At 31.7% G+C, this 23,331-nt stretch overlaps 4 protein-coding genes across 8 annotated transcripts; all 4 read left to right on the forward strand.

The window, feature by feature from the left end:
- Positions 1–399: 399 nt before the first annotated feature.
- On the forward strand, positions 400–2,690 carry LOC108453402 (L-ascorbate peroxidase 2, cytosolic). Its single transcript, XM_017751480.2, has 10 exons — positions 400–484; positions 588–711; positions 812–986; positions 1,086–1,151; positions 1,555–1,603; positions 1,712–1,797; positions 1,898–1,977; positions 2,072–2,174; positions 2,299–2,357; positions 2,455–2,690. Exons 2-10 carry the CDS (start codon positions 593–595, stop codon positions 2,468–2,470), a joined length of 753 nt encoding a protein of 250 aa, XP_017606969.1. The 5' UTR covers positions 400–484; positions 588–592; the 3' UTR covers positions 2,471–2,690.
- A 1,240-nt stretch (positions 2,691–3,930) lies between these two features.
- On the forward strand, positions 3,931–7,235 carry LOC108450183 (mitogen-activated protein kinase 3-like). 4 transcript variants are annotated; one of them, XR_008283329.1, is made up of 7 exons: positions 3,977–4,410; positions 4,515–4,644; positions 4,849–4,986; positions 5,065–5,397; positions 5,739–5,922; positions 6,146–6,444; positions 6,951–7,235. XR_008283329.1 is itself a non-coding variant. In XM_017747692.2 (6 exons), the coding sequence occupies exons 1-6, from the start codon at positions 4,238–4,240 to the stop codon at positions 6,316–6,318; spliced, it is 1,131 nt and encodes a 376-aa protein (XP_017603181.1). In that variant the 5' UTR covers positions 3,931–4,237; the 3' UTR covers positions 6,319–6,680. The 4 variants fall into 4 exon arrangements, 1 of the variants encoding a protein (XP_017603181.1); XR_008283331.1 differs by having other exon boundaries at positions 6,957–7,235; XR_008283330.1 differs by having other exon boundaries at positions 6,960–7,235.
- Positions 7,236–12,618: 5,383 nt separating this feature from the next.
- On the forward strand, positions 12,619–15,126 carry LOC108450607 (protein NRT1/ PTR FAMILY 2.7-like). The gene is made up of 4 exons (XM_017748305.2): positions 12,619–12,798; positions 12,917–13,134; positions 13,224–13,765; positions 14,173–15,126. Exons 1-4 carry the CDS (start codon positions 12,669–12,671, stop codon positions 15,014–15,016), a joined length of 1,734 nt encoding a protein of 577 aa, XP_017603794.1. The 5' UTR covers positions 12,619–12,668; the 3' UTR covers positions 15,017–15,126.
- A 4,643-nt stretch (positions 15,127–19,769) lies between these two features.
- LOC108452009 (protein NRT1/ PTR FAMILY 2.7-like) lies at positions 19,770–22,652 on the forward strand. Of its 2 annotated transcripts, none has more exons than XM_017749736.2 (4): positions 19,770–20,001; positions 20,157–20,374; positions 20,464–21,002; positions 21,658–22,652. In XM_017749736.2, exons 1-4 carry the CDS (start codon positions 19,893–19,895, stop codon positions 22,496–22,498), a joined length of 1,707 nt encoding a protein of 568 aa, XP_017605225.1. In that variant the 5' UTR covers positions 19,770–19,892; the 3' UTR covers positions 22,499–22,652. The 2 variants fall into 2 exon arrangements, with proteins under 2 accessions (XP_017605225.1, XP_052884782.1); XM_053028822.1 differs by having other exon boundaries at positions 20,157–20,341.
- Positions 22,653–23,331: the final 679 nt, after the last annotated feature.

The raw sequence follows: 23,331 nt of genomic DNA on the forward strand, positions 1-23,331 counted from the left end.
TTTTGAGGATATCAAAGAACGTCGGAAAAATACGTAACTCATACTTAAGGAGGGTGTACATAATCCGCAGCCGCAACAAATCCCATCTCCTTTCCTCGTTGTAGGGCAAATCTGTCATTTCAAAATTCCACATATTCACTTTTCCCCGACGTTCCGACAAATTTTGACTATTTTATTTTCTTAAAATAAAAAGCACAATTAACTTCTTTTAATTTGCTCACCAACCCCAAAAGCACAACCGCACATCATAGGTTTTCAACCCAAATCAGAGTTGTCAATTCCTAAAAGAAACACCAGCCACAAGATCATAAATTAATCCAACGGTTATTAATAATATACTAGAAGTCTAGAACCTTCCCCCCCTTACCTCTCGTTTATATCCCCCCTTCCATTCGAAGTGTGCTTGTGCTCAGCTCGTGCCATTTCGTGGTTTAAGGGATTTTTTTCATTCGTTTCTTCTCACGCTCGATTACCTTACGAAAAGGTTATTTTCGATTTGAGTTCGGATCTGAATTTTGAAACTTTTTAGATTTGATTTCAATGTTCTTCTGTTAATACGAATTTACTTTCATTTTAAAAAAACCCAGAGAAAATGACCAAGTGTTACCCAACTGTGAGCGAGGAATACCAGAAGTCAGTTGAAAAGGCCAAGAGGAAGCTCAGAGGTCTCATCGCTGAGAAGAACTGTGCTCCACTCATGCTCCGTTTAGCGTAAGCTTTTCTTTTCTAATCTGTCGTCTGATCTGCTTTTCTTATTCGAAGTTCTGAGATCGATTGTGTTGATGGATCGAACGTTAATGGTGGAGGACAGGTGGCACTCAGCTGGAACTTTTGATGTTAAGACCAAGACCGGAGGTCCATTCGGAACCATGAAGCATCCTGATGAGCTCGCACATGCTGCTAACAACGGCCTAGATATCGCCGTCAGACTTCTCGAGCCGATCAAGGAGCAGTTCCCTAACCTCACCTACGCTGACTTCTATCAGGTTTTAATTTTTGTCCATATTTTTCCTGATTTATTTATTTTATGTATGATTTGACTGATTTTGACTGGATTGTTTTTCGCGTGTTCGAATTATTTGTAGCTTGCTGGTGTCGTTGCCGTTGAGATTACTGGTGGACCTGAAATTCCCTTCCATCCCGGAAGAGAGGTCAGTCAACTTCTACAGTTCTACTGCGTCTTTATTTCTGTGACTGTTAAATTTAAGAAATGTTTATGCAAATTTTATATGCTTACGACTTGACCATGGAATCTGGCTTGACTCTTGAATGGAATTTTAAGTTAACAGTAATTGATCTAATTGAAATTATGTGTCTATTTTGCTTTTACAGAGGGGAATTGATATTTACATCTGAAAACTTGTGGGTTTACTTTGTAAAATCTTTTTAGACAGTTTCACTTTGTGAAATGGTTAGATGTATAGAAACAGATATAGACACAGTTGTTAGCTTCCATTGTTTCGAGCAAAAACTTAAGTAAAATTCAATCCTTGATGTTGTCGATGCTGCTACTCTATTTACCTACTATTTTTTTTTTTTGGTGACAAATTCCAGGACAAGCCTCACCCACCCCCTGAGGGCCGTCTTCCTGATGCTACCAAGGGTTTGTTGATACTTTTATTCTGAAATGCCTTCGTTACTATTGAGTATAAGATCAGTGGCTTTCATTTAGCGATGATTTTGGTTTAAACTCCATATAAATATCACGCAGGTTCTGATCACTTGAGGCAGGTGTTTAGTGCTCAAATGGGTCTCAGTGACCGGGACATTGTTGCTCTTTCTGGTGGCCACACTCTGGTATGTTGTTAACTTAAAACTCCCATGTTTCCTTCAGCTTGATATGTTATTTGTGTATTCCGTTAATGATATATATGTTTCTTCCTTGTCTTTGATATAGGGAAGGTGCCACAAGGAGAGGTCCGGGTTTGAGGGACCATGGACTACCAACCCTCTCATCTTTGACAACTCTTACTTCAAGTGAGTTTTAGAATTAATGGGTTATGCATTTTTCTCCATCCTTTTTGCAAATACAATCCCATTGAGTTGGTGCTAATTGGGATACACTTTGTAGGGAGCTTTTGTCGGGAGAGAAGGAAGGCCTTCTTCAGCTACCAACTGACAAAGTTCTCCTGTCAGATCCTGTTTTCCGTCCATTGGTTGAAAAATATGCTGCCGTATGCAACCCTTTGCTTCAGTCATCTCTTTCTGTCCACATCAATGGCTTGAGAATTTGATACAATCCCTTGCTGAGAAGTTGGATTTTATTTATTTATTTGGATGAATCTCCTGTGTTTGCAGGATGAGGATGCCTTCTTTGCTGACTACACCGAAGCTCACCTGAAGCTCTCTGAGCTAGGGTAATGTTTGAATTAAATTCATTTTAAACTTAAATTATGTTATACATGGTTTCAGTTTTCTCGTTACAGTACTGATGTTTACCGTTTTATGTTGCAGATTTGCTGATGCATAAGCTGATGGTTGCGGAATAGAATGAAGCCAACAACATTTGCCTTCACAAAATGAATGTATTGGGTTTTGTCATCTCTCAGTAGTTTATGGGCAGTTGTTGCTTGATGAATATGGGTATTTGCAGTTTTATTTTGTTGAACATGTTGAATTGAGTTTGTGGGAGATTTCGATGGACTAAAAAGCTCTTTCGTAATAAATAATATACAATTTATTCCATATAAGATTACCTATTTTGCCTCTTAATATTTTGCCTTTCGAGAGGTTGATGCTCGTATATGAATTGCTAAATTCATTGCTGCAGCCATGTAACCCTTCAGCAAATTCTCTGTTACTGCTTGACAATGCTGTTCTGTATGTAATGTTTGACCGAAAATGGATATTTAGTATTGATTAATCATCGCTCTCTTACTAATTTAAAGTGGTTTGGTCATGTATTGCAAAAAAAATTAGTTCGAGTTTGAACAACAAAAGAAAAAGATTCTAGCTCATGGTTGCACTTACTAGGATTGAGCCCTTCGGGAAAATACAGCTGGATTGACTTGATACTTGTAGTCGTAGATCTTTCTCATGCTATGTATACATAGATAATAACAAAACAATAAACAATTTAAAGGAAATTAACAAAACATTCTATTCTCTTCTCTCTTTTTTTCTTAAAATTATAAAAAAATTTATCCAAATAAGGAAAAAGGAAATTATTTTCCTTGCTTTCCTCCCTTTCCGTTCCTTATCCAAACATGGTATGCCAGGCAGGCTCAGCGGTAATCGGTCTGAGTTTGGACATCCTAAAATACTTGATTGATAACAGTGGCTTAGGTTTAATTTAGGCAATTACTACCCAGATGGCTAGACAGCAGGTCACCAATGAGATTGGTGTTTGTTTCACTCACAATTAAGGGAAGAACACGTGACCAAAATGTTGGTACTAATAGTTTAGTATTGGTTTGGATTTGAAAACAAACAATGTGAAGTTTAGTTACTACTCAAAACAATTACTTACTGTTTTTTTATTGAATACAATAATATTAGCTTGTAAATGTAAATTTTTTTCAATTTGGTCTCGAAATTTAGATTTGGTTAAAAATATTAAGATATAGCACTTTGATATTATTACCAACAATTTTTTTAAAAAAAATTGGAAAAAAAACTGCTAAACTTCAAAATTAATGTGGAAAAAATTTGAAGACAAAAATGGAAAAAATTGTTAAATTTCAGAATTAGTTTTAATCTTTCACAAGTTTTGACAAAAAGAAAAGAGTTGTCTGAGGGAAGGGAAGGAAGTAATAATATTTTGTAAATTCCGTACATCTCTTTGCTGCGTGGCACGGAAGGGATAGATTCGGGGTCAAAATTTGGGGCACTGTGTAATGTGTATCACCATTGAGGCGAGATATGAGACGTGTAGAAAAGTCTTTTTTTCCGAAAAGGTTATCATGCATGCATTGTAGCTACCTTTGATTTTTCTTGTTTAAACGTAGCTTTTTTTAAACTCCACAAAGTCTTCAAGGTAGGTGTAGTTATCAGGCGAGTAAGAGACCATTCACGCTACTCCATCAAATCTCAACCATAGATCTAGTGGCGGCTACAATCTCAGTCCTCTCGCGCTTTCCTTCCTCTTTCCTCCTAATACACGCCACCCTCCTTACTCTCTCACTCCAACACATCATTAACTTTTCTTCTCTCTCTTTTCTTTTTAATTTATAAAAAGCCCTTGCGTTTCTTTCAATTCCTCAACACATTAAAAAAAAGCAAGTCAACAGAATACAAAATGGCCAACGTTGCTCCGGGAAATGCCGGCGGTCACTTCGGAGATTTTCCGGCGTTTCATACCTACGGCGGTCAATTTATTCAGTACAGTATTTTTGGAAACTTATTTGAGATCACGTCTAAATATCGGCCTCCCATCATGCCAATCGGTCGTGGAGCCTACGGCATCGTCTGGTATGTTGCGAAATTAATTCTACTTTTTCTTTTACTTCATTCTTTTTCCTTTCGGTTTGATTATAGAACTTCTTTTTGTTTGTTTATATTTTTGGAATTTAAAGCTCGGTGTTGAATTCGGAGACGAATGAAATGGTAGCGGTAAAGAAAATCGCCAACGCTTTCGATAATCACATGGACGCTAAGCGTACGCTTCGTGAAATTAAGCTTCTCCGACATTTGGATCACGAGAATGTAAGCTTTTATCTGTTGTTTGAATCATATTACTTGTTAAGATGCTCTTGAGCTTCATAGGAAAAAAATCGATACCTTAATTCAAAAATCGATACCTTAATTCAAAATTTGACTAAGTCCTTTAAAGTGAAGTTGGAATCATATACAAGAATATTGAGCTTTAGTAGATTCAAAAGTGGCTAATGGTTTTGTGCACGATAACAGGTTATCGCAATTAGAGATGTCATTCCTCCGCCTTTGCGGAGAGATTTTAATGATGTCTACATTGCCCTGGAGCTCATGGATACCGATCTTCACCAAATAATTCGCTCCAATCAGAGTTTATCTGAGGAGCATTGTCAGGTATTACTCAAAGATGTAATGATGGCGTATAACTAAGTCTATTTTGATTGGATTTTGATTTTATTGTACGGTATGCAGTATTTCTTATATCAGCTTCTTCGAGGACTCAAGTACATTCATTCTGCAAATGTGATTCATAGAGATTTGAAACCCAGCAACCTCTTGCTGAATGCTAATTGTGATCTTAAGATTTGTGACTTTGGTCTCGCTCGACCTGCCTCCGAGAATGAGTTTATGACGGAATATGTTGTCACGAGATGGTATAGGGCACCAGAGATATTGCTGAACTCTTCGGACTACACGGCCGCCATAGATGTCTGGTCTGTTGGTTGCATTTTTATGGAGCTCATGAATAGAAAACCTTTGTTTCCTGGAAATGATCATGTACATCAAATGCGTTTGTTGACAGAGGTAAATTGAGATTTGAACAAGTATTGAATAGAGCTAGATATGCATAATTATGTGACCTTTATTTACAAGAATTGCAACAAGGGGAAAGGTTAATCAATGGAGAATCCATGAAATAATCTCCAACGCAAGATACATTTTACAGCTAATTGTCTAATTTGGATCCTATGCTGACTATACCTTTAATTGAAGTAGCATTTTACACTTCAGACAAAATACACTTATAGCTGAGGGTATCTAAGTTAGTATAGGTGGTATAGAATTTAAATTTGTGCTGCTTTCTTTCCATGTTATCTTTTTTGTTGTTTGGATGACTACTTACCATTGAACTTTTTGCTTTATAGCTGCTTGGCACTCCAACTGAATCTGATCTTGGGTTTCTTCAAAATGAGGACGCGAGAAGATACATCAGGCAGCTACCTGCATACCCTCGTCAACAGCTAGCTAATGTTTTCCCACATGTTAATCGGATGGCTCTTGATCTGATTGATAGAATGTTGACATTTGATCCAACCAGAAGAATTACTGGTGAGCGGCATTTACCGTCATGCTCTTTTGGGTTGTTGAATATAATGTATTAGCTAAAATTATATGATATTATTGGAGAATAATGTGAACCTGTTTGGTAATCATCATGGAAAAAAAATCACCTTCCTGTTTTGTGGTACTTTAATTTAGATTAGATATTGTACCGACTAAATTAAGCAGTTCCTTCATTTTTCTTACCTGGAAGTAATTTGTGTGTGGACAGTTGAAGAAGCATTGGCCCATCCTTATCTTGAAAGGTTACACGACATAGCTGATGAACCAGTTTGCCCTGAGCCATTTAATTTCGATTTTGAACAGCAACCATTGGGAGAAGAGCAGATGAAGGACATGATTTACCGGGAAGCCTTAGCTCTGAATCCAGATTATGCTCGATAACAAAATGGAGTTATCTTCTAAGTGCGCCACTCCAAGTAATCTTTGATGTAAGAGTGTGGTGGCTGATGATACATACCGACCAGAATATGCGGATGGGTTGACCGCCTTGATTTTAGCTTTCACGAGGTCAGTCCCTTGCAAGCCACAAGACTCTGTGCTTTCGCCATTTCTGATGTGTTGATATGTTATTTCTTTGACCTTGATTTTCTGAATGTATCACATGCATTATTTATTTGTTATTATTATTATTTTCTGATTGACTGTAACACGGGAAAAAGATCAATCCTGTTGTAAGAAATATAAAGTGGAAGTTTACATTATTTTGTATAAATTTGTCAATCAAATAGTATTTTGTAGTCAAATTGAATCCATGTTAAAGTCGAGTCATAGTTGAATATCATTGCCAATTGCCATCCAACATCCTCCGCTGTTTGTGGATGTAGTAAAAGAACAAGGCGGCCTTTAATTTAGTCTTTTGATTATTGATAGAACATCAACATCTGAATATACAAATATAGAACAGCTAAAAAGCACTGGAATCTAATTTGAAATTGGTGTATAATTTAATGAACTCAAAGTGTGAAACCACAAATATATGACTCTGTTTGCTAGCTTACAAAGCGTTTTCTCAGGTGCAGCAGATGACGTCATTGCTTGTGATTCGCGGCATGCATCATAGATTCATGAGTATGCTCCACATTTGATTGTCTTGGTAATTTTAACCGCAGGAAAGAGCATTTATATGATTGACTGATAAACGCCGTGGTTGGATTAGTATTAAAAAAAAGTGCTAAATTGCATCCAAGGTCACTAAATTATTAGTAAGATTACTTTTTGGTCACTCAACTTAAAAGTGTTACAAATGGTTCTTAAACTATTCAATAGTTTTCATCTAAGTCAATGGGCTATTAAAACTATTGTTGTATGGTATTCTCTATTTGCATCGGTTGCACCAATTCATAAAACAACTTTGAACGCCATGAATTTGTAAACTAAAATCCAAATAGCTTACTTCTCTAATCTCTGACATTAATTGTTAGATCGACTTGGATTTAAAGCATGTTCTTCTACTCACCAATGAGTACTAATCCACCATATTAATCATTGAAACATCACTTTGAGCTTGCTAGTAGGACTTTTAAAAAAACTTAACAATTCAGTAACTTAAATGAAAACTTTTGAATAGTCTAATGATAATTTTGTAATTTTTTAAAGTTGAGTGACTAAAATATAAACTTATTAATAGATTAGTAATCTTGGATGTAGTTTACCCTAAAAAAATTCCATTCTTTCGCCTTTACCAAACATTTAGGCTCCCTTCTATAAATAGTCAAATTGGCTCCTTTGAGATTAAAACTAACAACGATAGTGAAATTAACTATTGTAGTGATTGGTGAGATATGTTTGAACTCAAACGCAATGGTGACAGTAAAATGATAATAAAATTTACTATTAAATACATTAAATGAATATATATAATAAATTATCAAAATTTTAATTAAACGATAATAATTGAAATTTATTAATTTTTATATTAAAATTTTAAATTATTAAAAGAATTTGTATTACATTTATACTAAATATTATATAATCAAATCATATTATATTAAATTATATTAATATTAAAAATAAAACAAATAATATAAGAAAAACTAAAGAGTAAAAATAATTACTTCATTTATTGGATTTTCATGGATTCACTTGAGGGTATGTTAAAATAAATAGACAAAAACAAATTTTTTTGGGGGTTGGAGATAGAGGGGCTTGAACCCTCACGATTTTTTAAGTTGACGAATTTTACTTTTTACTTTCTATCTTTATTTTATTTGATTAATTAATTTTTCAAAAGATTTTTAGATTACGGAGTGTATAATTCGATTAATATTATTCAATTCGATTCTTTTTCAACTTAAAATCGATTTAAAATAATTTTTTATTTTTCATATAAATTAGTTTTGCATATAATATAAATAAAAAACGAGTTCAATTCATTTTTTGAGATAGTTTTTCATTAATATAACTAATTTTGTTTTATAAGTATATGTTAGAGCTTCAATATAAAAATTCCTTTACAAACAATCAACCATATTTTCCATTAAATCTCGCATTTTATCGGGTGGATATTTACATATAGTGAAATTTCACTACTAGATTGTTGATATGTAAACACTTTCATTTACCACTTCATTTCGGTTAAAAAAATAATTTCACATTTCAACACCTTACCAGTGCATTTTACATCCAGGAAGCCTAACTATTAAAAATTCTTGATTTCATATTTCGATCCCATTTTGTTATTAGACTTGTACTTTACGTAAGTTATAGATTTAGTATATGCACTTTAATTTGATCATTTTCAGTCCATAATTTTTAAATTTATTAAATTAAGATCTATTATTTTTAAAGTTTGATGTGTCAAACATATTATCACTTGTGTAATGCTATGTTTGCTTATTATTTTCATATATTACTCATAAAAAACCAGTTAATAAATTTAATGACGATTGTTTGCATTAAGATTAAAATTTGAAATTTAAAAATATAGCCACTAAAAATGATCCAGTTGATGAAACGTAGACTAAATCTATAACTTTAGCATAATACATTATTAATGATATAATTTAATCAAAAGAAATTTAACTGTTATCATTAAGTCATGATTAAAATTTCAAAACTGAAAAATACAAAAATAAAATTAATTAAATTAAAATATATATACTAAATCTGTAAATTACAAAAGTATAAATTCTAATGGTAGAATTTGACCTAATATTTCCAAATTCTTTTTATTTTGATAAACAAGTTGCATTGTGCTAATACTTAATAGTCAACCCTATTTGTTAGCAACAATTATTTCAGCTGCCATCACACGTGAACCAAAAAACAAATGAACCAATCACATCTGGATTAAGAATCTAAATATTAAATAAAGTATATAAGACACAAGGAAATGTTGTCTTTCATATGTCTTCATGTTTCATATTAAATTGTGATTAAATTTATTTTTCAATAAAATATTTCTAACACTTATTATGGACATATGCTGTTTATCTATTTTATGAATTCAACGATTATTTCAATTAAGAGTAAATTATATGATTAATTATAATTTTATAATTTTTATTGAAATAATAATATATTTAATCTTCAATATTTAATTTAATCTTAATTTTAAATAATTTAATAAATTTAATCTTCCGGATAATTTTACCTTTAAACGTGTATAATTAAATGAAACGAAAATTTGATTATTCATCCTAAAAACAGTTTACAACTAAACAAAACGAACAGTTTACAACTAAACAAAACGAAAAGCTCTAGAGAGAAATATTGTGTCTCCAAAATTCTAAATTGTTCTTTGTTATTGTTGGTTTCTGGTTTAATTTTTCCATTTTGTTATTGCTGTTTTCTAGCAAATTTTCCGAGGAAAAACAATTGGTAGTGGCAGCAAGGGTATGGTACATTTTTTTTTTTTAAAAATTTTGAAGCTATTCCTTAAAGCATAGAATAGTCATTCTTAAGTGGGATTTTTTTACAAAAATAATCCAAAAAAAATAATTAATTATTTAAATCGCTTATTTTTCTGATAAAATATGAAAATAACTCAAAATCTATAGTAAAAGTTGGTGGAGCTAAAGTGTTTGGCGCTACCAACATGCCATGTCAGCAATCTGCATTAAAAAAAAATCAATTTCTTGGTGGAACCATATAGAATGACGAACTTGTATAAATAATAATAAAATATTGTGATTTTTGAAAGTATGGGACTTAAACAATTTTACTTTTTTCTGGTGGAGCCAAATATATTGGCTCAACTAGATTCCAAGACACTAACCTGTTCTGCTTATTTGCCTATTGAAACAGCCTAAATTTTTTATTTTTATTTCATTCGTTACTTTTTCTTATTCTTTGTACTTTTTCATTTTTTGTTTTTCTTTTTAAGTTTTTTTATTTGTCCTTTATTTATTTATTTGTTTATTATTGTTTTTATAAAATTTGAAATGTACATTTTAAATGTTTTATAATATTATTTTTAAAATTTAAAATATTATTTTTTAACTATTAAGTTAAAAGGCAAAACTATTTCTTTTATAAATATTTACCCATTAAGTTAAAAGGCAAAACTATTATATTGTTTATTTAGCTAAATAATCTCGTACTTGCTCGCTAGTTAAATAACCAGTCCATGTAAAAGCAACATTGAGTATAAATAATAGGATTCGTTAATTTAACTAGAAATTTTTTAACTCGATTCTACTCAAACCGGTCGAATGCTCACCCCTAAGTGGGAGTATATATAAACGTTTTCTAGATAAGTGTTTTTCTATTAGCACTTGAGAACTAGGTCACATAGGTTTACTTGCATGTGTTGAAGTTCGATTCTTAGTCTATGTGTTGCTTCACAAAAGTGTAAAATAAGGGTAAAAAGATCTTTTTAGTTCTTTTCAAATTTGATATTAAAAAAATTCATCTCTTTAAGAAAAATAAAATGATTGAGTTTTTATCAATTTCAAAAGTGAACAGTTATGGACAATTAATATCAATACTTTTTTGGTCAATTTATTCTACTTTTGTTTGGAAAATAATAAATTTAGCCTTTAATCTTTATACATTCATCAATTTTTATAACTTTTAGATTTAAAAAAAATCATTGAATTTTTAGATTTAGGATCTAATAGACAAGATATGTAACCATTGAGGGCTAAATTTATTATTATACCAATCAAAAGTAAGAAAAATTGAGGAGACAATGAACATTGTTATTAATCCATGCTTAGTTGCTCACTTTCGAAATTGAAAGAAACTAAATTATCCCATTTTTTTTAGAGTGACCAATTTACTCAATGAGAAGGGATTATATGAAAATAGAATGTCACGTCATTGATATCCATTTCCAATAGTTTAATGTCACATCAACTTTTTTTTCTCTTGAATTTTAGCATTTCCCTCTTAAAAAAATCAAATCCAACTGAAAATATTGAAATTCAGGAGGAAAAAATTAATGTGACATTAAACTATTGAAAATGAATACAAATAATGTATCCTTTCTCTTTAATCAAGAGCAAATCAAATTTGAAAAAGATGGAAAAAATAATTTTATCAAAAAAAATAAAAGATGAAGAAACGAAATTCTCAAAATAAGATATATTCATATAGGAATTATTGAAATGGAAATAAAATCATTATTTTGTAAAGGAGTAGACACCCTATATAATAGTAACACTACTAAATATAAGGAACGCAATCTAATTTAATTATTGAAGTAAACCTAATTATCAATAATATTGATGTGAATATAAAAGAAAGTTTAATATTAAGGCTTCAAATCAAAACATTTGAACGAATGAAACCAATAATGGTTTAGCAATCAAATGGAAAATAATTCATGAATTTTCTGCAAATAAGTGTATTTAAAGTTAATACAAAATTTTCAACCACTAAAATTTAAAACCTCAAGTTGAAATTCATCAATGGTGGGTAGCATAGAATTTTGGAGTCCAAATTGATGTTATGGTTTTTATGTATTCTTTTTTATACTCATGTACATTGATTTTTTCCTTTTTGTTCTCCGCTTATATGTTTACTTTATTATTGTTGGTGTGTGGGGATAAAAATAAATTTATGAGAAATTAATGAAAGTTTTAAAATGTGTATTAATGTCATTTTTTTTAAGATTCTATTCGCCTCACCTATATTATGATGTGCAAAAGAGTTATTGGCAAATGAAGCCCAATGATTGCCTACGTTTTGCTATGATGAAAGCAGTCCACTAATCATTAAGCGGAGCATAATAAGGATATCAATTTATATATAGAATTTTTACCATGATCTTTTATAGAACAATTTAAGAATATAAAAGATGATGAAAAAATAAGAATTAGTAGTCATATATTTGATTTTGATAATCAATATGTTAGTAACAAATTAATAGAAGGCAATGTACTCTCTAAGTAGTTTGCCCAGTAGTATTATTCAAGATATTTAAAACAAATAAAAGTTCGGTTGGATCGATAAAATTAAAATTTTAGAAATTATGATAGTTTGTATTTAAATTTTATCATACATAGATTTAAATGGATTTTTATAGATTTTGTATAACATATAAAATGATATAAACAACTTTAATATAATATTGATTATTTTATAAATTTTTTTAATTATTTTCAACTGATTTGTTGTTGAATTAACTCGTAACACTTATCCAATCAAATTTACTTTTTTAGAAAAAAAAAACTCACAAAATGTAAAAGTTAAAAATTATTTAAAAAAAAAAAACCAACTTTAGATTCAAATATATAAATAGACTGCCAAACACAAAAGCATCTCAGATCCAAAACTCCAATGCCAAAATGTCATCCATGGAGTTGCAGCAGCCAACAGCTAGTGGTAGCAACAAGAATGGTGACCATGAATCACAGTCACAGATGTTAAGTCCTGGCCATAAACGTGGTGGTTGGTTCACCTTTTTCTTTGTTTCAGGTTTCTTTCTCTCTCTCTCTTAATTTCTCAATTTCAGACATGTCTAAAACAACCTTGTAATGAAAACGTGATCGTGTTGTGTCATGTCGTGTGTGTGTGTTTCTCTCTCTGTCACCAGCAACTTTGACAGGATTGATGATAGCTGGTTGGGGATGGCTGACGAATTTGATTGTGTATCTGATCGAGGAATTCAATGTTAAGAGCATTGATGCTACTCAGATAAGCAATGTAGTCAACGGTTCCATCAACTTGATACCAATTATCGGTGCTGTTTTGGCTGACTCTTTCCTCGGCTCTTTCCATGTCGTTTCAATCTCTTCACTCTTCTCTCTACTGGTCTGTATACCTCACTCATCCTTAACTCACAGATCTTAATCCCCTGTTCACTAAATTCGATTTCTAACGTCCATTTTAAACTTTTCCAGGGAATAATTGCTCTAACCTTAACAGCGACACTTAGTCACTTGAGACCACAACACTGTGGAACTGGTTCAACCTTGTGCCACACTCCATCGAAACTCCAATTAGCTGTTTTATACACGGGTATTGCTTTGGCATCAATAGGCCTGGGGGTGGTTCGTTTTACTTTAGCATCCTTGGGAGCCAATCAATTTGATAGTCCTGAAGATCAAGGAGTTTTCTTCAACTGGTTTTTCTTTATATTTTATTCTGCCTGTGTCGTAAGTTCTTTAGGCATCGTCTATGTTGAGGATAGTATTAGTTGGGGACTGGGATTTGGCATGTGTGCAGCTTTTAATTTTCTGGGCTTGGTTATCTTCTTCCTGGGAAACCGTTTCTACCGCCATGATAAGCCTCAAGGTAGCCCTTACACGAGTTTGGCTCGTGTGATTGTTGCTGCAATACGAAAGAGGAACGTCTTGGTTTCATCTGAAAGCAAGTATTATTATCATAAGATTAATGATGGAGCTAGTAAAGCCATCGCTGCAACACCTAAACGCAGCTTCAGGTGTGAACTTGATTATTCTTTTGATATAAGCATATAAAATTGCAGTATTTTTCCTGCCGATCGACAAATCATATTATTGCTTTTGTCAGAAGTATGCTCTTTTTCTTTGAATTGGACTCGGAAACTTAAATAGCAGGGCAACCTGATATTACGATAATGCACGATAACAGTCGGCGCCGTATCAAAAACACTTTCACCTACCACCCACAGTAACTTGAGGATTTGGAATCTTAGAAATTTCCTAACTTTTTATTTTCTTTGCATAAAGAAAACACAAAAATTGACTTTGGTATACTACTTTAACACTTAAAATAGCTTTTTGGATTTGAACCTCTAAAAATCCACCAAAAAGAAGACAATTATCATTTACTTAACCTAATTAAAATCCCTTAATTTCATTTCTGTAGGTTCTTGAACCGTGCAGCACTGATAACTGAAGGAGACATTAGTTCAGATGGATCCATAGCCAAGCCGTGGAATATAAGCTCAGTTCAACAAGTTGAAGACTTGAAAACTCTGATTAGGATTCTCCCATTATGGGCAAGCACAGTATTTTTAGCCACCCCTATTGTAATTCAGACCAACATGACAATTCTTCAAGCTCTAGCAATGGATCGTCACCTCGGCCCAAATTTCAAGATCCCCGCCGGTTCAATCACGGTCGTGGTTTTAATCTCCTCAGCCATCTTTATCGCCCTGTTTGACCGGTTTCTTTACTCCACCTGGCAGTCCCTGACCGGCCGCTCATTAACACCCTTACAAAGAATCGGAGCAGGCCATGTTTTCAACATCCTAAGCATGGCAATCTCCGCCCTGGTGGAGTCAAAGAGGCTAAATGTAGCCCATGATAACCACCTCCAAGACCACCAGGGCGGCGCCGCCGCCGTGGTGCCAATGCTCGCCTTATGGCTGTTTCCACAACTCATCGTAGTTGGGATGGGTGAAGCTTTCCACTTTCCGGGCAATGTTTCACTGTACTATCAAGAATTCCCTGTCTCAATGAAAAGCACAGCAACTTCCATGATTTCCATAGTCATCGGCGTCGCTTTCTATGTCAGCACTGCTGTGGTTGATCTGATAAGGAACGTTACCGGATGGTTGCCGGACGATATAAACGATGGAAGAGTAGACAATGTTTATTGGACTTTCGTTGTGTTGGGATTGCTTAATTATGGCTACTTTTTACTGTGTGCTAAGTTTTACAAGTATCAAAATCTCGAACAGGAAGCGGAAGCGAACACCCAGATTTGATCAGAACCTTTAATTCAATTTAAGTTTACTGTAGTTATAGGTGAATGTATGATTACGGATAAAATGAAAGGTTTAATTAATATAAGAAGAGGATAAAGATTTAATAACAAGGTGATTATTATGACTTAACTTCATATTGTACGTAAAACAGTGAATATTCATGTAAAAGTAAATTTTATTATATAATTTAATAATTTATAATAATTTAATAAATTTATTTTTATTTACATTTCATTTTTTATATAAATTTAATGAAACAACCATTAAATATTAAAATTATGATAAATGATATCTCTTTGCTTTATAAAAAAATTTATGTGCCCAATTAATAAATACTATTTAATAAAATAAACAAACATTAGAGTGTAAATTAAATTGAGATTATAATATAAGGCAATAATAGAAGAAATTATCTTAAAAGGTTTCGGTCATCCCACGCGTAATGTTTTCGTTCAATTTTTATATAATATGCTGAATATGATTGAAATTTTTCAACGAACAAATTATTTGAACTAAGAAATCTATATTATATTTAAATTACGTTTTAGTTACATATAATTATTTAACTATTAAAGTTTTTATTTTAAATATTTAAAATCAAAATTTTATAATTTATTACGTTATATTAAATAGTGATAAGCTAAACTGATAATTTTAAAAATTAGTATAATAATAAATTTAACTCTCAATTTTTACATATTATCAATTTAGTCATAATTATAAAATAAATAAATCTCAAAATTTAAAAATAATATTAATTTATCCTAATTTTAAAAATATATAAATATTTTAAAAATATAATAATAAATTTAAAATATATAATAATAATATTAAATAAAATAAAATCCCTCCCCCCACCGTCCCGTCTCCGTCCCCTAATTATATATCTCTCCTTTTCACGCGAAAACACCGCAGGTCTCTCATTTTCCCCCATTTTATTTTTCTTATCTTTCATTTAGCTTTCAAATTCTTCTATTTCTCAAATTGCATGCATTACTTTCCCATCTTCGAATATCTGTTTATGTTTTTAGAGCTCTTTACTCTGCCTTTCTGTTTTGCGTATTAAATGTGTTTATAACTCTTTGAAGTCAATTTGAGTTTAAGTTAGTTTGTGTTTAGAATTTGAATTTCTCATTTCTTGTGTTGCATGTCATTTTCTTTGAGTAGCATTTATTTATAAACCCATTTTCCAGTCTGGGTTTATGTCATATTTTTGTTATTTACTGGGAATTAATTCTTTTTTTTAAAAAAAAGAGTATTTGTTTTCCTGGGAATTCTATGGCATTCTCTCTTTGTTTGGTAGGTTTTGATTATATTAATGTTGTTTGAAAAACAAAACCCTGATGTGTATGGGTGTTTTTGGTGTGGGGTGGTGATTTTTATTTTATTTAATATTAATATTATTATACAATTTAAATTATTATTATATTTTTAAAAATATTTATATATATTTTTGAATTTTTAGAGTTAGAATTAAATTGAGGTTATATATAAATTTTGAGAGTTAATTTTAAAATTATGACTAAATTAATATAATATTTAAAAATTAAAAAAGGCTAAATTTGTTATATATCTATTTTTATTTTCATACCAATTTATAAATTATAATTTTAATGGGAGTAATTAAAATAAATGATCGAATATAAATATTTAAATTACAACTTTTTTTCTTATTTTAAAAGTTTAAAATGGATTTTTTTAATAATTAGATAAGTTTAGCCAAGATATTTTTGGTAAAATAGAATTATCTTCATTAATGGTGATGGATGCCAGCTGCTTTACTTGAAAGTTAAAAGACTTGATTCCTCCCCAAAATAAATTTTCGAGTTTTGAAAGCCTATGTCCACATCCTTTCTTTTATTTGCAAAAACCTTTTCAATTTCTCCTCTTTAGTGTCTCTTCAAAAAGATCTTTTCATAATCACTTTTAATTAAATTCCAAATATAAGCTAACAACAAAAATAAATGTAGCTAAAAAATAATAATTCACCTTTCACCAACCGGATCTCATTTTGGCGGCGACTGTGGCAGGAGAGGACTGTCAGCACAGAGGCTAAAGAGGAAAGAGCAACAACAACAAATCCTTAAATTACATTAGTGGTAATTTTTTTTTGTGTTATTGAAAAATTATAAAATAATTATTTAATTATTTGATTTTATCCTTTTATTTATCAGATATTAAATGGCTAGCAGGAGAATGATGTTTTAACTTTTAAAATTAATATAATATTAATTTTAATTCTCTAATATTATAAATTGTGTGAATTTAATCTTAATATTAAATTATTTAACTTACAATATTTACACATAGTATAATTTAATTTTTTGTTTTTGTTTTTGTTTTAGTGACTCTTTTACTTAAAAAGGTAAAAAAAGTTATATTTTTTTATTTTTTAAAATAACCCTTAATGCCAAAAACATAAAATAAAATTGTAAAAGAAAAATTAAATTATACAATGTGTAAATTTTGAGATTAATATTTTAGAATTAAGACTGAATTGACACAATATATATATGTTGAGAGTTAAAATTGTTATTATGTCATTTAAAAACTATCAAGTCATTTTTCTGTTGGTAATTTAATGTTTGATAAAAAATATTTTAAATAGTTAAGTAATATTTTATAAGATTAAATAATCAGAAAAATAATAATTATAATTAGATAATTAATATTTTTGTTTTGATATTTTAGTTTGGTCTCACTTTTAACTTTATTTTTAATTCATTTGGGGTAGGTGCTTCTTAAATGTTATTCGGCCGAAGGGCTTCCTCTTTATTATTATTATTATTTATTTTGAGCTAGCAAAATTAGTCTAAAAAGTATTTTAGACTAACTGATTTAATCTAATTTTAACAATTATAATATATATTTGTTATTTTACAATTAAATTATATTTGAATTATCATTTACTTATTAAATTTTAGTTTTCAAAATTGATAGAATATGAAAAGGAAAACATATATTTTTGTTTATAATTACAATTAAATTTTTAGTGTGTGAAGAAAAGGTTATACTAATTAATATAATAAAATAAATGATAATTTTGTTATAAAATTTTAATCCCATTCGAAACCTTTGATAATTTAAGAAAGGAATGATAATGACATTACATTTTATATAACAATATCTTGAGGATGTTTAAAATGTCGAGAATCTAAATATTAAAATAGGCGATAATGTAAAATTTCATCATAGTTGAACCATACCATTAATTATGTTATGAAATGGACATAAGAGTTGACAAGTACACATAGATAAAGCTGTTGAACATATTGATATTTATTTATTGTTTTATGAGATTTATTATTATTGATTTCTTCTTTAAATAAATTAAAAAATGGGTGTGAATGAAGGGCATAAAGATGGGCAAACTAAGACACCAGTTTAAGACAAAACAATGCTATTATAAGCTCCACCCAATTAAATAAATAAACAAAAAAATATTTTATATAGTGTCAGTTATTAGAACTCGATTACGAGGATTAGGTATAGATATTAAAATTTTTTTAAATTGAATATATTTAAAAATATTTGAAAAACCAATCATAATTGAGTAATTATGGCATAAAAATAAGAATAATATAAATTATATGTATTGGGAACCATAACAAAATTTTTAAAAATAAAAATAAAAATTGAGTTAATGGCATGAAAAACCTTTATATGTAAGAGTTTGTTGTAATGTGGTATATGTATTTTTAAAATGATTAATTTAAGACCTTTACTTTGTTTTCATTAACAATTCTGATTTAGAATCCTAACGTTATCTTTTCTTACTGACATGCCATTTCGTTCAATGAGGGGCCACCGCGTGGTTGTTTCTTGACTTTTGACCACCTAATTGAGATCTTTTTTAACAATTTTTCCTTCTTTTTTTTTCATACAAAATAAAACCTCAAGTTGAGATTAAGGGTTTTTTTTTTCTTTTTTTCTTTTTACTTCGATAATACAAAAAAAAAAAAAAAGATTTTAAGGGTAAATTGCACTAACAGTCGCTTAATTTTGATATAATTGACAAAACAGTCACTCTAATTTAATTCAGTCACTTAACTTTTAAAAAATAACAAATTAGTTCCTAACGTTATTGAAAAGTGACAAATCAATCACCCATTAATATCGTTCTGCATCCGACACATTGCAATTAATTTTTACAGGGATTTTAAGAAATGACATTTTCTACAATGTCCAAAATTGTAGCAATAACAGATAACTATTTATATCTTGTGCATCATGCTTGTCGCCTAATAAAGCTTACAATATAACATTGCTAATACTGTTGAATCCCAACTATACGAGCGGGCAACTGAAAATCTACCAATTTAGGCAAGTACATCATGTGGACGTTGTTGTTACATGAGTCTTGTGTGAGTACCCCCTATTATATACGTCTAAGCAACAGACATTTTCTCTCACTTAGAGACAGTATTGAGCCAAGAAAATTTTAAATTGGTAAATTTAACAGCATAATCACCCGGTGATCGTCCAAGCAACTGATAACAAAGCGACACAGGTTTGATTAGTTTACCTAAACCCATAACCGTAACACCATCAACCGAGAGTTCAGGTTACAATGCAATATCTTTTAAAATAATGGTGCACTCCCCATATGGTAAATGAAATGTGTGGGTCTTCGGACGCCACCTCTCAACTAAAGTTGATATCAAGTCGGCCTTGATGCGGACTTGAGCTGGTGTATTTTGTTGTACTGTAATTATTTTAACTGCTACATGCTGCTACCTTAATTTTCGGGCTTGATCCTAGGAGGGTTGACACAAGCACAAGCAATTTATGAGGCACGTTCAAAAGTTATAACAGCACCATATCTCTCTGCCTATAAATTGAAAGCCTGATAACAGCTCTTTAGCAATAGCCGTTAATGGCAAAAACCACCGAGTCCAAGCTAGTCCCTGCTGATATTGAAGCTCCTGAAATGCCAGATTCCATGACCAAAAAGGGTGGTTTCATCACCTTATTCTTCATTGCAGGTCTCTCTCTCTCTCTCTCTCTCTCACTCACTCTCTTAAGATATTCTAAGCTCCAGCCTACAGTTATGCATGTTACTTAAGATATTCTCAGACTTGAAATAGCATGTTACAGATTGGGACTAACATTTGTGTATTGTCGGGCACGCAATAAGCAGGGACACTATCGGGAGTGATGTTGTCTGGTTTCGGATGGTTAGCAAACCTGATCGTTTATCTGGTTCAGGAATTCAATGTGGAGAGCATTAATGCTTCTCAAATTGCCAACGTTGTTCATGGTTGCATAAACTTGCTTCCAATACTTGGAGCAATCATTGCTGATTCATTTTTGGGAAGTTTTCAGGTTGCTGCAATTTCTAGCTTTATCTCTTTGCTGGTAAACTTAATCTTGCTTTACATTTCATTCTTCTTAATCCTTGCCGGTCAAGTAACTTCATTGATCAAATTTAAACTTTTCTTTTTCAGGGGATGATTCTGCTGATTTTAACAGCAAAGCTTAGCTCTTTGAAACCTCCACCATGTGAGATTGGTTCAAGCTTCTGCAGAGCTCCATCTAAACTACAATATGTAATCCTGTATTTAAGTATAGCAACGGCGTCTGCAGGGTTAGGAGGAAGTCGATATACGCTAGCAACATTGGGAGCAAACCAACTTGATAAGCCTAAAGATAAAGAAACTTTCTTCAATTGGTTCTTTTTCACTGTTAATGTATCTAGCATAATAAGTTCCACTGCAATTGTCTACGTCGAGGACAGCATTAGCTGGGCTCTTGGATATACCATATGTTTTGCCGCTAATTTCATTGCTTTAGCTGTTTTCTTGGCCGGACAACGATTCTATCGATGTGACAAGCCTCAAGGGAGCCAGTTTACTGGTCCGCTTCGTGTTGTTGTCGCTGCTGTAAGGAAAAGGAAGGTCGCGCTCTCGTCAAGAAGTGAAGATTATTACCATGAACACTGTGAAACGAGTAAGGTTATGCCTGTAACAGCAAATCGGTGGTTCAGGTAAAAACTCATAATTTACAAATTCACATTTTTCATACGCAATTATTAGATCCATTAAAGCCTATACTTTCATGTAAGAAAAAAGTGAATAAAGGACAAATACTCCAATTAAAGCATTATCCCATGATATCGATGTCAACCTTAGGCTACTAAGACATTAATTGGCATGGTTTAGGAAGATTCTTCCATGATAATTTACAGAGTATGGGCATAAAAATCATGGTCGATCCTTATCCAAGATCATCTTTTTAAGTGTAACATCAATATGGGTAAGGAGGGTTTCCCATAACTCATTGTTTGATCACATGAAATACAATATGATTCGAAGGTCATGCACAAGAGGTATGATGATCTACCTTATTTTCTTCATATCACACGTAGAGATTTCAACATTGGGCCTTTTAAGTTGTAATCATTAGATGCATGACATATTAATATAGTGGTGAGCTTATGGCATGTGCTCTGGTCAACCCTTGTTCAAGAACTTGAACTCTTACTTTTAGTGAGTTTTGACACCACTTTTCAAAGAACTGCAGAAAGGACAAAAAACATTTCTTTTGAAGAAATAAGACATGAAATGAGTGGCTTAGAATGGCATTCAATAAGTTTTTTGAATTCAAATCTCAACTTGAAACTAATTAAGCTTTGGATGTAGGTTTTTGAACCGAGCAGCGATGAAAACCGAAGGAGACATCGATTCAGATGGATTAATTGCAAGACCATGGAAGCTATGCAGTTTAGAGCAAGTAGAAAATCTGAGAACTGTAATAAGACTTGTCCCAATATGGTCAAGTGGTATATTTCTTATAACCCCGGTAGCAATCCAATCCAGCATTGCAGTTACCCAAGCTCTATCTATGGATCGTCACCTTGGTTCCAATTTCAAGATCCCTGCAGCGTCAATTATAGTTGTGATCCTAGTATCCTCATCCTTCTTCGTAGCCCTGTTTGATCGTTTCGTATTTCCCACGTGGCAGAAGCTGACTGGCCGGCCTCTGACGTTGCTACAACGAATAGGAATAGGCCACGTGATCATTGTCATAAGCATGGCAATTTCAGCAATGGTGGAGTCAAAACGGCTCAAAACAATCCATGATAACAAGCTTGAAGCACTTCCTGGTGCCATAGTGCCTATGCCAGTCTGGTGGTTATTTCCTCAGCTTGTTGTGATTGGTATCGGTGATGCATTCCATTTTCCAGGACAAACTGCATTGTATTACCATGAATTCCCAGCCTCTTTGCGAAGCATCGCGACCGCCATGGTTTCTTTAGTTGTCGGCATTGCTTTCTATGTCAGTACAGCTCTTGTTGAACTAATCAGAAAACTTACAGGATGGTTGCCTGGAAACATAAATAGTGGAAGGCTAGATAATCTGTATTGGATCTTAGTTACAGCAGGGGCACTGAATTTTATGTACTTTTTGGTTTGTGCCAAGCTGTACAAGTGTCGAAATATTGAAAAGGAAGTGGAAACTAATTCCGGATTTGATATATAGTGGTGATGAAGAAACAAAGCTGGAAGGCCTAGTGTGTCTTATCCCCAAATCAACCTGTTAGAAATTTAAGACTTTCAATTCAAAAAAATCTCATGGTCATGGGAATATTGGAAGGTTTGGTTTAATAGATTAGAAAGATCTATGTAGAGCCAAATACCCTTTCATTTAGTGATGTTACATATTCAAAAAGAAGAAAATGACAAAAAGTCACCATTAAACTCAATTGGTTCATGTAATAATTGTAGCTAGCTTTAAGAGGTAACATCTTAATCCGGATTACTAACATATTTGCAATCTGTCCCTTTCTATCAGAAAAAAGAATAGGACAAAATTCCTTCATTTTATTAAAAATAACTTTTATGAAATATTTTTAAGAAATTTACCAAACAACAGAAAATATTTTATGGAGATTCATCTAAATACAAAAAATTAAATCATTTTCTAGAAATCATTTTCAGTGAAACAAACAGAGGATAAGACTAAAAGCATTTTCCTAATTCTGGAAGAAAGATGATGATTAATTTTGCACTAGAAATCTGTAAAGAGTGGTTCACCATCCGCTAGTCAAAATGAACAAAGAAAGATGGAAAAGTACCCATGGTTGACTGGCTGGAATCACTTGATAAAGTACCCACTTTCTTAATGCATTCTGATGCAATGTACCATTATTACGATTAAAAATGGGCTGTCCTAAGTTCATTATTGGCAAAGCCTAAGTTCATTATTGGCAAATGCTTTATTCTGTAGTTTAACTGTTTTGGGATATGTAGATAAATACTGACACTACTTTGAAATCATAATGGGATTGAAATATGGTAGGACCTTTTTTCTGC

The sequence above is a fragment of the Gossypium arboreum genome, chromosome 5 (assembly GCF_025698485.1).
Source record: "Gossypium arboreum isolate Shixiya-1 chromosome 5, ASM2569848v2, whole genome shotgun sequence".
Classification (NCBI taxonomy): Eukaryota; Viridiplantae; Streptophyta; class Magnoliopsida; order Malvales; family Malvaceae; genus Gossypium; species Gossypium arboreum.